Raw genomic sequence first — 16408 nt, forward strand, 5'->3', positions numbered from 1 at the left:
CCGGGGGGGGGGGGGGGGGGGGCGACGTCACTCCACTCTGCCCAGGGCTGGAGCAACTGAAATACAAATGAGCTGCATGTAAGCTAAACGTTGGGCCAGGAAGGCGAGGGGACAGGGAAAACCTGTATTTAAGTGGGCTCTATGCCCTGCCGCGGACCCTGCCCAGGTGCAAAGAGAAATATGAGGATCTGAGGGTGCTTTGGGTTTTACTGCCAAAGGCAGCCGAGATGAACATTCCAGACCCTGGGGCAGAAGGGAGACAGAGCTGCCAGAAGGAACAATGAAAGGGACTCTAATACTTGAGTTTGTATATAAAACGGAGCCAAGCAGAACTGAGTAAGAGCAGACTGTATTACTGTAATTCATCTAATATGTTTATGTGTAATCTTCACCCTGAAACTCTCTCACACCAAAGTCAAATATTTGTGGACCCGGCTCAAGTAGATGAGAGTGAGAAGAATGGCCAAGTTCCCAGGGTCCCTGTCTTTGGAGAAGAAGCCAAAGTATAGAACCATCTTTTTAAATATTTAATATGTGAATTGAATATTGGACATTTTTGACTAAAACTTTTACAGTCCAAGAAAGACTTTTCAGAAGAACAAAAATGGAATCCCTTCATAAAATGCTTTTGGGGGGAAGCAGCAGTAGTGGGGGCATGAAAAGCTACATATCCTCCAGCCTTTCACAGAGTGACGTGGTAGAAACTGTACATATTGATTAACTATCCAGAGGATTTTGCTCTAATTCTGTGATGAGAACAAAAAAAAATAGTTCCCAGGAACCTCATGATAAATCCTCTTTTCTTGAGGTTTCTAAGATTATGAAGCTTGGGTGTTGGCTAAGGAGCGAGATGCTATTGAAAATGGCAACACGCTGTGGTGAACTGGGCAATAAAAGTCTTCTTAGAAACAAAACACAATTATAACAATACGATAAAACGGTCCAACCAGAATGCCGCCGCTAATGCCTATAACTGTGAAGCTTCGCACAAGAAATTTTTCTCCCAGGAGGAGCACACACCACATGCCCATCCAAGCTGCTGTTGATGTTCATTTTTCAGTAAAACAGGATCGTCAAACAAGGTGAAATAATTTAGCGTGAACAGGGCCAGAGAAGGCAGTGGCTCAGAACTCAGGGTCCTTAAGAAGTCTTCCTTAGCTTGAATGCCAGGTGTTCCTTACATCACGTGGTACTGTAAGTCCTGGGGCATTTGCCTAAACTATTCATTTCTCAAGTTCCTCATCTGCATAATGAAGAAAATACCAACTGTTACCTGGTAGACCAGGTGTTCCCCCAGGGGATATGTGCAATGGCTGGAGACATTTTCAGTTGTCACAAATGGGGGCAGAGCAGAGGGGAGCGAAGGGTGTGCTCCTGGCACCTAGTCGGTAGAAGCCAGAGATGCTGCTAAACATCCAACAACGCTCAGGACGGTCCACCACACCAGAGAATGATCCAGCCAGTAGGACCCAAATGTTACACGTGCTGAGGTAGAGAAACCCTGAGGGAGGTGGTGAGAACTAAATGAATGAGTAAATGAAACGCCATTGAAAACTGCTCAGCACATGATAATTAATCAATGCTAACCATCACTATCGCTAACAAACTCTGTTTATTTGGAATGTCCATGTAGAAGCAACCTGGAAGGTTCTAGGATCAGTCAGCCCTGTGTTGATTACTTGGAGACTTTCTAGCAAGAATCAAAACTTCCATCTACAGCAGTGGTTCTCAACCTGTGGGTCACGACCCCTTTGGCGGTCGAACGACCCTTTCACAGTCGAACGACCCTTTCGCAGGGGTCGCCTAAGACCATCCTGCAGATCAGATATTTCCATGACGATTCATAACAGTAGCAACATTACAGTTAGGAAGTAGCAACGAAAATAATTTTATGGTTGGGTAACGAAAATATTATGGTTGGGTCACAACATGAGGAACTGTATTTAAAGGGCCAGAAGATTGAGAACCACTGATCTACAGCTTTCATCAAAATAATGGTTTGGAAGGTATAACATGAGGACTAACTCCAGAATTTTGGGAGTCACTTTCAAATCCCAAATACAATCCTTAAAAGCTCCTTCTTGGTGCAATTGGGGGAGGGGGACAAACAGAGAAAGTCTTCCATGATGAAGAACAGGAGTTGGGAAACTTTGCTGTAAAGGGCTAGATAGTAAATATTGAACTTTGTTGACCATATGGTCTCTGTTGTAACTGCTCAGTGCCACTGCTGTAGTCAGAAAGCAGCCACTGACAATATGGAATCAAATGGGCGTGGCTGTTCCAATAAAACTTTCTTTATAAAAAGAGGTGACGAGTCACATTTGGCTCTAGGGACATCGTTTACCAACCTCTAGCATAGAGGAAAAGATTAGGGACGTTGTAGCCCAAAAGGTGCAGGTATAAAAAAAAATGTGAATTTCTGTGAGAATGATTCTCATTTGCATACTTTCCATGAAAATATCTGTAGGCTGTCTGGCGCATAGTAGGTGCTTGATAAATATTAGTTTTCTTCCTTCAAGGCACGAAGAGTTGCAATGACTGCATTCATAGGATTTCGATTTGAAAATGAAAATACACCTGCATCATGGTTTTTACTTTCCCCGTGATGTCCTGCTGACTTCTGTCAGTTGTCATAAATGCTGCTCTTCCCCAGGCGTTTTTCTGAGTACACTCAACAGACTTCAAGCTTGCACTCTTGGCATTAATGCCCCAGACTTTTTTGTGTGTGTTTAATGGTAACTGTTCAGCACAGTTTCAAAGCAGCAGCAGAATGGAAGGTGTTGCTCATCCTTCATTCAAAAACAATAACTCCCTCCCTTCCTTTCTCTTATTAATTACCCGCTTTATCAAACAAATGCTTCACACCCTTCCGTTGGGGTTGGGCGCACAGAAAAAAAATTCAGCTGTCATGGGCACCTGTCTCTACGAAGTCTGTGTCATCAAGTTTCTGAAAAGTGATAACTTCCAAGTCATTTTCAATAAAGGTATTTTTACATTTAGCCTTTAGACATTGTGGTCAAAGCTTTAAAAAAAAAAAAAGAACACAAAAAACTTACAGGCGAGGATGGTCAAATGAGTGCTCGGAGCATGGAGGTGATGTTTCAGGGAAGGGAAGTCATTTGTAATGGAAAGAGGAAGCGTCTATCCCACGACCTTCCATTACTCATTTCAGTCTCACATGCCATTTCTCATTAAGTGGCATTCCTTTTAGTTGTTTGCCATGATTCCTGAGTAGAGATGTGCTGGAAAAATACAAAGTTGGGCTCCTATTCAGGCTTGCGTTACTCAAGTACAGAGGCCATCTGCTCCCCTGCAAACTCGTGAAGAATGAGGCCTGGATGCCTGCTCTTTGCTACGTGTACAGTGAGGGAGACAGACTGGATGAAATCACCGGTAAAGCTCGCACTTGGAAGCACACCTGGAAAATGTGCGGCTCCGTTTCTGTCTTCCTGGTGCATCCACAAGCGATAGCTCTGAAACATCTTGCCTGGTTGTCATGCTAGGGCCGTGGTCGGCAAACTGCGGCTCGCGAGCCACATGCAGCTCTTTGGCCCCTTGAGTGTGGCTCTTCCACAAAATACCACGTGCGGGCGCACACGCACGAAGTTTCAATCGCACTGTACGTGTGCGCCCGCACGTGGTATTTTGTGGAAGAGCCACACTCAAGGGGCCAAAGAGCCGCATGTGGCTCGCGAGCACTCAAGGGGCCAAAGAGCCGCATGTGGCTCTCGAGCCACAGTTTGCCGACCACTGATGGAAAGGTATGAAGCCAGTGAAGTGTGCCTTCCCAAGACCACTGTGGGCAGTCGGAAATGAATCCCAGTGGCTGGCTTCGGGAAACAGTGCAGAACACACCAGCTGATGGGGAGGAAGAGTGGTCCTTAGCTAATACCCTCCATCAGTGGCTGCTTGAAGGCCGCTGGCAGTGGATGGGCAAAAAGCCCCCAGGCCAAGTCTTAGGGGTTTGCAGCTGGAAGCTCTCAGGACAGAGGACATGGGCCTGGCACCGAGAGCCCCAGACAGGAGCGCTTCCACTTCAGGGACTACAATCTGGTCGCTTCCTAAGAAGGGCTCTCATGGGTGTCAGAGGGCACAGGGGTCCCACTTGCCCAGTTCCTTCTATAACAGCGCTTTTCAATCTCATGGCACAAGAACTAATTAGTCTGCGGCACTCCAAAAAATAAATTTTTTGTCGATGTGACAAAAAAAAGAGGTCTAATTTTTATTCATTCACACCAGATGGCTATTCTGTTGGCTGTTGTCATTTTTTTACCTGACAATCTAAGAGAAAAGAAGTCAGTGCCCCTAACTGACTAGCCAGGTACTGCATGTGTTAAAAATTCCTGAGGCACGCTGGTTGAAAATCACTGTTCTTAAGCTCCAACGACGTAGGACTAATTGCGGCGCTGAACAGAGTTTTCATTGAACAGTGCTTTCTATCCTCACCTTGGTCATTCCTGACTTTGGGGCCACAGTCCACCTACAAGCGTTCATCTGCAACTGACCGTGAATGGGACTCAATTTGAGCAATGGCAGGCAAAGTTGCCTGGGAAAAAAGCACACGAGATCTAGTAAGTCAGACTAAAATATGTGCATTTGCTTATCCAGATGCCCCACACTTTTCCATTACAGTGGGGCCTTGACTTACGAGTTTAATTCGTTCCGAGACCGAGCTCGTTAAGGAGCTCGTTAACTCAAATTCTCTGTCAACTCAATGCAAAAAATCGGCCGAGAGACAGCTGGTATCTCAAAAAACTGGTTAGTTGGGACACTCGTAAGTCAAGGCCCCACTGTATTTCAACTCACTGTGAAATTACTGTCTTTCTAAAACAACGGCTTTCCAGTTTTAAGCTTCTATAGGTACAGTTTCTGCAGTAAAATTGAATTTTAAAAAACTTGAGTTGGGGATTACTCCATTATCTGAAAGGTCAACTAGATTTCTATATACAAACCTGACAGATGTTGCCTTCTCACCTTCCTACCTGGGAAACAGAATGCTCCTTTTATGACTGTCAGGACAAGGATGGTGGAGACGGCATCCTGCCAGGTAATGGAAACACTGCTTGCTTTAATTTTCTCACCAAGAACAAAGCCTTCTTGTTGTTTAATAGAACCTTTAAAAGCCGGCCTCATGGGCATAGTTCTCATTTTTTTGGAGACCACAAACAAGAGGAATTCTTTAAGGCCATTTCATGAAAAACAGAAGGAAAAAATACTTTATTCTGCAAAAATTAAAGCAATCCTTTGTTTGAGTAGCCAGAGCCTGACTTCAGGTTAGCACTGGTGCGTGTTCTCTGGGCATCTGTTGGCACTGTTTCCCCGGGCAGCCATTCTCTCATTAAGATGAGCTCGAAGCCATGTCAGAGATATGAAAAAATCACCTTTCTTTAGGATCTCATTCCTGTGGCCTAAGGATCTATATATATAAAAGGCTAATATGCTAAGTGTCCCTCTGACCATTCAACCGGTCGCTATGACGTGCACTGACCACCAGGGGGGCAGATGCTCAACACAGGAGCTGCCGTGATACACACTGCCCATTTACAAAGAAACAGCACCACAGACCTGGCGCCAACAAAGCAAGACTTGGCTTCCCCTAGGGAGGACAAAGGCCTCACCACCACCCCAGAGCCACAGCCCACCAAATCGCAGCCAATGCTGCCGAGACCCCATGGAGCAAAATGCGGCCCACAGCCCAGCCCAGCCTGAAAATGGTCGCTGTGGCCGCAGGGTAATGACGTCATGTAGCAACACCTGGCTTCCTCTCCCTAGCAACTAGCCTCCTTGGAGTTTCTTCAGCCCAGGAAAATGACTTGTACAGCCAGGTACAAACATTTTACACTTTAACCAAATGTCTATGAAGTGTTTTCCTGTGCCTCATCTCATTTGATCCTCACAGAAGTCCTGGAGTAGGTATATAGGAGACTCGGTGAAATCCTATTGTCTTTTCATCAGCCGGAAAATGGAGATTTAGAAAGTTTAAAAACTTGACCCGACTGAAAAGAAGTAAGAAATGGTGGACCCTGAAAATGACTTCAGGTTTTCTAACTGCGCAGAATATAGTCAAACACTGCTGCAGTTAAATATTTTACCCTTTGTTCTCCCTGCATGATCTACAATAATAATCTGCTTTGTGTTGATATTTACTGCTGTGTTGCAGACAATTACCTGAAAGAGACGTTGGGGTGCTGCACTGAGCTAGAAAAAGTTTCACTACATCAGAAAGCAGGTCTAATTAAGCAAGTTTGTTCTATATCTATAAAAGGCTAAGTTGACTCGCACATGCCCGATACATATAAAGCTCTCACTGGCGCCAAACGCACGCCTATGTTTCGATCTGTCATTGTCGATTGTGAATTTGGTTGGCACTTCTCTTATAGAGAAAGGGCGAATAGCAATATTAAAATATTTCTTCTAATTCATTTCCTTTCAATGTGCACGAATCCGTGCACTAGGCCACTAGTTTCCAGATAACATGCTAAATGAAGAAGCGTTTTGCACCAAAAAGAAACAAGCCAACACCCTACCCTTGCAAACCCTGTTTACCACACTGGGAACCACCACACCTTTTCATTCAGTGCTTATTATGATCCTGGCAGCGAACTAAACTGTCGATGCAGCCCCTGCTTCTCAGCGTCAAGTTTTACTTCTTATTTCCTTTCATGTGCACGAATCCGTGCACTAGGCCACTAGTTTCCAGATAACATGCTAAATGAAGAAGCGTTTTGCACCAAAAAGAAACAAGCCAACACCCTACCCTTGCAAACCCTGTTTACCACACTGGGAACCACCACACCTTTTCATTCAGTGCTTATTATGATCCTGGCAGCGAACTAAACTGTCGATGCAGCCCCTGCTTCTCAGCGTCAAGTTTTACTTCTTTCTCAGCTTAAAGTGTAGGTTGCTAAAGCTACTGGTTTTCAGAGCTCTTTGCAATAGTCTTAGTAGCTCAGGAATGACGGTGAGAGGAAATAAGGATGGTCTGATTTCTCCATGAATGAGGAGGCTGTTACTGGGGTCCCGGTGACAATACCCAAAGCAATCCTATGGAATTGTTGAGTGCCAACAATGTGTAAAGTGCTACTCGAGGGCCTATATGTAAATTTTACCTCAATTTACAAAAATCTATATGGGCACTTAATCAACTGATTTATGGTTGGAATTGATTGTTTAATGGAGTGGAGTCTGTTCAACTTGGGTTAATCAAACATTGATTTAAGGACTCTTGAGAGTGATTATTCTTGGCTTTATAAAATTCCTTGGATTTATGAGTAGAATAATGAGATTCATAACTTGAACTTAAAAGCTTAAGGAAAACTACATGGTGATTTGTTGATATAGATACAGTCCTTGGGCAGCAATTCTCATGGTCTCCAAGTGCACGTCTATTCCCTCTCCTAGTTGGCTGGACTCCTTGGGAAGCAGGATGGTAGCTTTCTTTTCCTAGTATCTCCTGCATTTAGCACACAGCACACGACTATGGATGAGGTATAAAATATTTCTATCACCCCCAAAAGTACACTTGAGCCCCTCTTCCAGTAAATTCTCACTCAATCTAAATAAAAATCATTATTCAGATCTTTATCACCAAATTCCTGTAACATTTTAAATTGCAGTTATAAATGTAACATATTCAATTTAGTTTATTAGCACTTTAAATGCCTAATGGGGTAAAAATAAAATCCTAACCTTCCCAAATCCTTAAGTAGCTCTTAGAAATCTAATAAATTAAACTTACAAATGTAGTGAAACTCAAGCTCTCTTGAACATTACAATTTTGGTTTGAAACAAACTGTTTTATGCTTACAACTTAAAATCGCAGGTCTAAAATAAATGACATGTTTCAGATTGGAATCTCAAAGCTAACCTGTCAAATTTCTGTAATATGTCATATTCTCTTAAATGCTACAAACCCTTAAAATACAAACATATGTTTTAGTCCTAAATTGTTACACAGAATATTGATTCTATGAATATTATTTAAGGCTCCATCTTTATACAAAATTCTCAAACCTCTTGGGGAGGAAGAACAAAAGAGCTTTATTTCCTAAAGGAAGCAAACTGGTCCTCTCAAAGAAATTGAGGTTACCAGGTCAAGGATTAATGGCCAAAGATTTGAGAGTAATTCACAAGGTTCTACTGGTTCCACGGTAGCATTCTCATCGGGCCCCTGTTATGGTGGGCTGGACAGCATTTGCACTTCCCCAGCACATGGGATTGTTTCTTGCCATGAGAATTCCCCTGGGAATCTAACTTATTAATCATCTTTTTCAACTCTCTCACCTGGTTTGAGTAGCCGACATTCAGTAACCACTCCAGTTGTTTTACTACTTGAGTGGATTCAAACCATTTATTCACTGGTCAATTCTTGTGTCTTGCTTCAAGTCACATTCCTCTGGTCATTTGAATGACATCCACCCCAAAAGGCTATTGGGATAATTAAATCAGGAAGTGACGGGACGTTGGTCATTATTGTTTTTGTGTACATTTGCATAAGTCATACTACTCTTCCTATCAATACACTACAGGCTATACCTTGTTGTGGACCTGAAGCGACTAGAAATAGTCATCATCTCCTGACACCTGCAAGGGTGGACAAAGAAGCATCTACCCAACCTATGGCTTCCTTGAACTTTATCACAGCCCGATATTGAGCTTGCCTGGTTAGAGGATTAGGCTACTATGATAGTTTTCATCACCTCATATATATGAACTTGCTATATCTAGTGAAAATACTTTTAAAAACATCATTAAAAGCTCTATCATAAATTCCTAGGTTGGGAAGTTACCTCACTTGGTTGTAAAAATCTTTATTTGTGCTGCTCCTCACTGAAAGCCCTTTGCATTCATTCAGTGGTAGCCTCAGGCTTTTTAAATAGCTGAATTTAACATTTCATCTTTCTGTTTCAAACAAAAGTAACCAGTGCTACAATTATGCTCTTGTTAACGAACATTTTATAGGCATGACTCAATTATTTTGCTGGGGAATTTCAAAATTGGAACAAAGATCTTCAGTTTTCACTATAGCATTTAGCAATTAAGAATAGAAGCTAATCGAATGAAAGTAAAAGCTGATGCGTCCCATTTCTCTCAGAATCGGTGACAAAGGTCAGTTCAGCTTGATTATCATAAAAAAGCAATTTTATATTCATTTATTGAGAAAGAATTTAAACTAGATATTGAGAACCAGAAACTAAAGAAGTTGGTTCAATAACAAAATGATGCCTGTTTGGGGTTATGCTTGTCTCTGAATAGCATGCATAGGAGCAATAAGGAGACCCAATCTTCTACCTGACAATCACCTTCTCACCTGGCATCATTCCTCTCACACCTCTGACTCTCTTCCCTGGACCCAACCAACTACCAATATCTCATGTGACAGCTGAGTTAGTACTACAATGGCCATTTCTTAAATTTGTCACAACCTGTTCTTATTATTCTGGATATTGTGCCAGAAACATCACCCCTGCTGCTCTAGCCAAGCATCTCCAAATATTTCAAGGCAAGGAAGTTGTGTGTGGACTAGTGTAGGGGAGATGTGATGAAGAATTCCTGTAATATGTGAAGAAACCACATTAAAATACATCACTAAAACCATGTCCTCTCTCTTCAGTCCTACTGCTCATCCACTGGGCCCCCAATTAAGGCCTATTGTTTCACATCCATAGCCTTGGAAATCTGCATTACTAAGTGCAAATATGTCAGAGGGACTGTCTTCAGAGGCACATACATGTGATCATACTCCAATCTGAGCCACCTGGTAGAATTCTGAATATGACACAATGGTCATTCCATCCAAATGGACAGATTAGCAGATAGTGAAAGGTTGGATCATGTTTTTGAAGAGTTTCAAAGCTGAAATTTGGAAATGTCATTCTGAAAGTAAGACTAAACTAACTAAGCCATTCATTCACTCATTCATTCATTCAAGATTAATCTCTTATTCCAAAATACTGGAAGACTTTCTACTGATGTCTTCTCATTATTCCTCATGAATATAACTAAGAAGGTAACAGGACCCAACATCCTTTATAAATCAAGTTTTCAAAGACAAGAGCATTGAATCTAAGGAGAGACATTGAAATATGTGCTGCAGACTATTTTAATAGACAGTAAATTTCATCTCCACTGAGCAAAGCTAAATTTGCTGCATGAGTTGTCAATTTTAGCAGATTTGGAGTAAACTGGATACGTAACCCTTATACACACGCAGGAGTCAAAACATGTACTTTCTCCAGAGACAATGAATTTCTGTGCAGTTGCGAGTTCCTTTTCTCCTTTGTCATGGGAATCTTAAGACTTGAACTTGGGAGATCAGCCTTTACCACAGTGCCTCATCATAATCTAGTTTCCAAATGCCATTGTATTTGCACTGTTACATTATCATCGTCCCAGAGCTGTTTACAGGAACAGCCATGGATGACTGTGGGTTACCTTATGTGGTTTAATGAGGCCCAGAATCTGACTCAAGTTATATCTTGAGAGCTTTCTCATGAGGGCTCAGCTGGGGTAGGAACCTAACCCTTATCTGCTAGTGAAACGGATTATAACTTTGGACATTCAAGTTGGCCCCTAGCAGGACACACAACATCCAAGATCAGACACCTGTCCACAACACACAAAAATCATGTGTGATATTCAGGTGCTGGTCTGAATCCAATGGCTCTAGATGAAGCAATTGCCAAGGTTTCCATAGAGAGTGCTTTGACATAAAACTGCACAACGAAATTAATTTAAACCTGAAAGTTCATCTTCCCAGCAATTTCCCCCCTTATTCCAAAGTTTACAATTGAATGTCTTTAGGGCTTGGTGAATGACTGAAAAGTTTTCTAGAGACCCTATCTGATTTCCCAAATCAATTTTCACCATTTCTTACAAGGTACCATAACACATCACCCTCTTCCCTTTACCTACAAGAACTTTGTCACTCCACATGTCACCTAACACTGAAAAACTCGGAGAAAGCCAGTAAGAGAGCAATCTTTCTATTAAAATAAAAAATAGTTTCAAAACTTAGTGTGAAAAATAATGGCAAAAGGAATTTTTTTAAAAGTTATTACAAACAAGGCAAAATAAGCAAAGGGGATAAAGCCAGGACTTTGATGGGATGCTGGCTTAGAGGACGGCCTTCTAGGTTGAGCGCGGGCAAGGATGGTGAGGTCAGCTGAGCCTTGATCTTCTCCAAACAGCTATGACAATTAGTCACCCTGCTGTAGCTTTTCCTTATTATCTCACTGTGGATTCGGTCACTGGTCACCGCTAATTCCCAAAAGGAACATTGATTGTGTGCCCCGGTGTTGTATTCCCTATGAAAGAACTTGATTCTCAGAAGGTGTGAAGCATTTGGCACACATCAGTGATTCTAAGTGTTTGCTTAGCTAATAAATTAGGTCCTCTGATTTTTAAAGAAAAGGATGAGATGATGAAGACGAAAAGTCCACATTTGACCTAGAAATGTTAAGCTGACCCAAATTTTGATCACTTCCCATAGGTTTGTCCTACATCTCATATATAACTGACTTCAAACTCATCCCAATAGAATGTTCTACTGTATTTCTCTCCTGAAGAAAACAAAACCCAGTGACTAAAAACCCACTAGGTTTTAGAATTCCAAATGCCGATTTACACGCAAGCATTTCTTGGGAGTCTAGCTGGTACTGCTTTCAATGCCTCTACCTCCTGAGTCCTAAACTGCCTTGGCCTTCATACCCTTCATAGCTAGTTTTTAAAAGAGCTGGTACTTACTCTCCAAAAAGCCATGTCATTTGCTTACCCTGATTTTAAAAACAAGTTATGAAAACAATGGGAGGGGGGAGACCTTCAAACTCCTTTCATTCTGAAGAAAAGCAGAGTGGAGCTCAGGAAGGAGGTGTGGACTTATAAGGAAGTGGCATTTCCTCAGGATTCGGTGGGAACTCATTGATTTCGTTTCCAACAATTGAGAGTTGCCTCTGAGCTTTGCGTTTTTAAGCTCCAGCTGGCATGGGGATTATTTTCCAGAGGAGTGCTCAGACTCAAACACAAGGACACCATCAGGAAGAGGAAAAGGAAGAAATACAGTCTAGGAACATGGGATGTGAACTCTGAAATTCTTTCCCACTGAGCTGATTCAAAAGACTATCATGCCGGGGCCTAACAAATTCCACTACTGTTTTGGATTTGACTAGTGTTGTGACATTTTTCCCTTGAACGTGTGAGCATTTTGCACCAAGATATCCCTGGAAGGTAGCCTTAGATTGTGTACTATCTCCCCCCGCTCCCATCTTCATTTTATTACTCATTTGATTACTACAGTAAACCCTCAATTTTACGGACTCCTGATTGAACTGACAAAATTTCTGGAATGTATGTCACGTGTGGAAATTAGCACCCTGTTAATTTTAAAATGCTTGCAACCAAGATTTGCTTATAATTAAATTAACAGGTTGGTTTTTTTTGTTATTAATTCACTGTTATTTTAGGCGAATTTTAGTGAATAGAACATATGTGGGGAAACCACTGTAGTAATTTCACTGACATCAATAAATATTGCATATCTACGATTGTAGTCTACATATTTAAATCAGGGAACGATCACCACGTGATCACACTGCATTGCACGCAGTCATTGATTCTGTTGTTGCCTGGTCTCACTTCCTGCAGCAGTTTTAACCCCCGTTGGCTGATGGCCGCAGTGCACTGAGCCACACGCCAGCCTGTGCGTTTGTTTACTCGCGGTGACTGGTGAATGCATGTATCTACTAGCCCAGTGATGGCGAACCTATGACACGCGTGTCAGAGGTGACACGTGAACTCTTTTTTTGGTTGGTTTTTCTTTGTTAAATGGCATTTAAATATATAAAATAAATATCAAAAATATAAGTCTTTGTTTTACTATGGTTGCAAAGATCCAAAAATTTCTATATGTGACACGGCACCAGAGTTAAGTTAGGGTTTTTCAAAATGCTGACACGCCGAGCTCAAAAGGTTCGCCATCACTGAAATAGACCTATTCAGTATAAACTTAAAATCACAGTAATACATATAGAAAACTTTTTTTGTGAAATTTAACTTTTTATACATACTTAATGTTAATTACACAAACGTGTCTACTTAAGTAAAAACAGGTAAACTAACTCATTTGTCAATTTTTAACATATGCATTCGGAAAACCTACTTTATTATATAATGGGCTTTTGGCTTTAACGGACACTTCCTCCCCCAAATTAGTCCATTATATGGAGGTTTTGCTATAGATGACAATTGGATGCTTACTTTTTTGAAAATTAGACTTTGAGAATATTAATAAGTATGATTAAGAAAACATGTAAAAATAGGAACTGCCAGTACCATATTATTTCTACTCATAATTAATTTTCTTTCATTATTATCTAGAATAAATTTCCCAAATACCAAATTTTCTCACCCACAAAAATGTCTTTCTATTCCAAAGGATGTATACAGAAACAACAATAGTGAAAGGAATGAGTATTCTTTACTTCAAATAGCTTATATGTGTCTATCTGCAAGTTCGCTACAATCAATTCAGTAATAGCTTCATTTTAAAAGCCTACATCTCAACTAAATCTCTAATCTTTTGAAATAAAAATGAAATCTGCTTGTAAATTTCTTGAATGACACATCTATCTATCATTTGAAATTATTGAACATTATAGAATGTACTTTTACATTAGGATGAACAGCATTTTGTAAATTCAAGCCACACTAATATTGCATTAGGAGCAAGACAGTTGTTCTGAAATGACTACAGGCCATAATGGAAACCAGACACTAGTGCTTTAAGAAGTAACGAAACTAGGTAAAATTGAATGAAATAATCATCCAAACCATAAAGCATTTGTAAAATTTCCCCATAAAACACAGGTAATTTTTTTTTTTTTTTACTGAAGAGAAATAATTCTTTCTTATTGTCCTAAACATCAAATGCCATCACATCATAAAAATAAAATATAGCACCAGGGTCACTCCATTTTGTTCATCCATTTATTTCTATAATACATATTCACTTTCTTCTACAATAATGAAAGCATTATGCTTGTTCACTATTATTTACAATGTTGTTTAATCAACAAGGCTCAAATTGTTCCCTGGAGAGATTATTACCAAAAGCGAATCCATCTAAGCAGAGGGTCAGAAAGATCTGGGTTCTGGCCCTAGGCTGTTTGGCTCAGTGGACAGAGCGTTGGCCTGCAGACTGAAGGGTCCTGGGTTCGATTCTGGTCAAGGGAACATGCCTGGGCTGCAGGCTCAATCCCCAGTAGGGGGCGTGCAGGAGGCAGCCAATCAACGATTCTCTCTCATCATTGATATTTCTATCTCTCCCTCCCCTTCCTCTCTGAAATCAACAAAAATATATTTTAAAAAAAGATCTGGGTTCTGCAACTTGCCCTGCTGTCACTGCTGCCTACACACTCTTACTTAATCCCAACACACTGCAACTATGGTCAATTTCACAGAAACATATCTGACAACCAACATGCATTTAATATATACCTGGAGTGTTCTGAATTGTGTTCCCCCAAAAGATATGCCCAAGGCATAACCCCTGGTATCTGTGACTATGACCTTAGTAGAGGCCCGGTGCATGGGTTCATGCACTGGTGGGGTCCCTTGGCCTGGCCTGCACCCTCTCCAATCCAGACTCCTTGGGGGATGTCAGACTGCCAGTTTCGGCCCGGTCCCCGTAGGCCAGGCCGAGGGACTCCGCCAGTGCTCGAATCCATGCACTGGGCCGGTTTTGGCCCAATCCCCACAGGCCAGGCTGAGGGACCCCCCTTCCCTCTGAGATTCATCAGTCTGTTCCATGTTTCCATGCCTGTGCATTGAGCATCTGCCCCCTGGTGGTCAGTGTGCATCATAGCTACCGGCCGAAGGGTTGCTTAGGCTTTCATGTATATAGATTTGGAAACAGGGTCTTTGTAAATGTAATCAAGTTAAAATGAGTTCACACTGGAGTAGGGTGGTCCTTAATCCAGTGATTGGTGTCCTTGTAAAAAGGATATTTAGACACAGACGCAGAGACACACAAGGTGAAGGCCATTTGATGAAAGAAGTAGAGATTAGACTGCTGCAGCCACAAGAACATTAGGAGGTGGGAAGAGGCAGGAAGGATCCCCCCCTAGGGCCTTTGGAGGGAGCTGGCACAGCCAAGCCAACTCCTTGCTTTTAGACTTCTGGCCTCCAGCCTGCCTGTTTTTTTGCGCCATCCAAGTTTGTGGTAATTTGTTACAGCAGCCAATACAATGCCTTTTAAATAGTGCTTTTTCTTGGCTGTTCTTTGTAAGGTTGATTAAAATCTACAATATTAGGAACGCTAAGTAAAATAAAGCTGGATCAAGGAATGCTGTGATAGGAGTGGGGGGCAGGACAAAGCAGTTAGTTTTGATCACTTCCCATAGGAAAGAGCGTCTCTGAGGTTCTAGCTCCTTCCAATTTCATCCATCTTATATATTTAGCTCCTGCAAAAAAATCTAATTTTAAGAAGATTCCAGTTGTAAAAATAGAAAGGTTGAGGGTATAGAAATCGTGGCCTAGCAGTTTTCACATGGAGCACACTACACAGAGCTACTCACCTCAACATGTTGACAGGTTTGAATGAGTTTAGCCAAAAGGGTCTCCAGTTCCGTGTTCCTCTTAATAAGGTTGGTGAGGTTACTCTCTAAGTTTTGCTGTTCAAAAAAGAGAGGAAGAATATTATTCTGCATACTTTTAATATTTTACTATACAACACTCCTACTAGGGAAAACTGATACATTTTTTCAGAAACCTCAATGAGATCTATGCAGTTTCAAGTATTTATAGATTCAAACTGGATTGTGAAAAGGTGTGTTTAAAAGAACCCTTAAAAGATGGTCAAATTTCATTCTTTTGGTTCCTGTGTCTTGCATTAACTGAGGCATACATAATTAACTGAATGATTAGTTTAGGTTACTTCTAGGTCAGTGGTTCTCAACCTTCCTAATGCCGCGACCCTTTTATACAGCTCCTCATGTTGTGGTGACCCCCAACCATAAAATTATTTTCGTTGCTACTTCCTAACTGTAATGTTGCTACTGTTATGAATCGTAATGTAAATATCTGATATGCAGGATGGTCTTAGGCGACCCCTGTGAAAGGGTCGTTTGACCCCCAAAGGGGTCGCGACCCACAGGTTGAGAACCGCTGTTCTAGGTTGTGAACTAGGGAGAAAGGAAATCATTGAATTTCTATTCCTTTATCTGAATCAGAAATGGCAATAATATAAAGAGTATATCCCCACATCAAATCAACTACTATTGGATTGAACCCACAACCTTTTTGGTGTATGGGACGATGCTCCAACCAACCAAGCCACTCCAGCCGGACAAGGTATGCTTATTAATCTGGTGTTCATCCTATGAACACTTTTTAACAATTTTAATGACCACAT

General features: G+C 41.4%; 1 protein-coding gene across 5 annotated transcripts in view; it reads right to left on the reverse strand.

Moving 5' to 3' along the window:
• MID1 (midline 1) overlaps positions 1-16408 on the reverse strand; it is a 351369-nt gene that overhangs the window by 51551 nt on the left and 283410 nt on the right. For 4 of the 5 annotated variants that reach the window (XM_005880810.2, XM_014528837.1, XM_005880809.2 and 1 more), the window contains exon 3: positions 15573-15668. The exons of the other annotated variant lie outside the window; for it this stretch is intronic. In XM_005880810.2, coding sequence (XP_005880872.1) covers positions 15573-15668 — 96 coding nt within the window. The remainder of the gene's footprint in view (positions 1-15572; positions 15669-16408) is intronic. 5 annotated transcript variants of the gene reach the window in all.

Source organism: Myotis brandtii, unplaced genomic scaffold, assembly GCF_000412655.1.
Source record: "Myotis brandtii unplaced genomic scaffold, ASM41265v1 scaffold655, whole genome shotgun sequence".
NCBI lineage: Eukaryota > Metazoa > Chordata > Mammalia > Chiroptera > Vespertilionidae > Myotis > Myotis brandtii.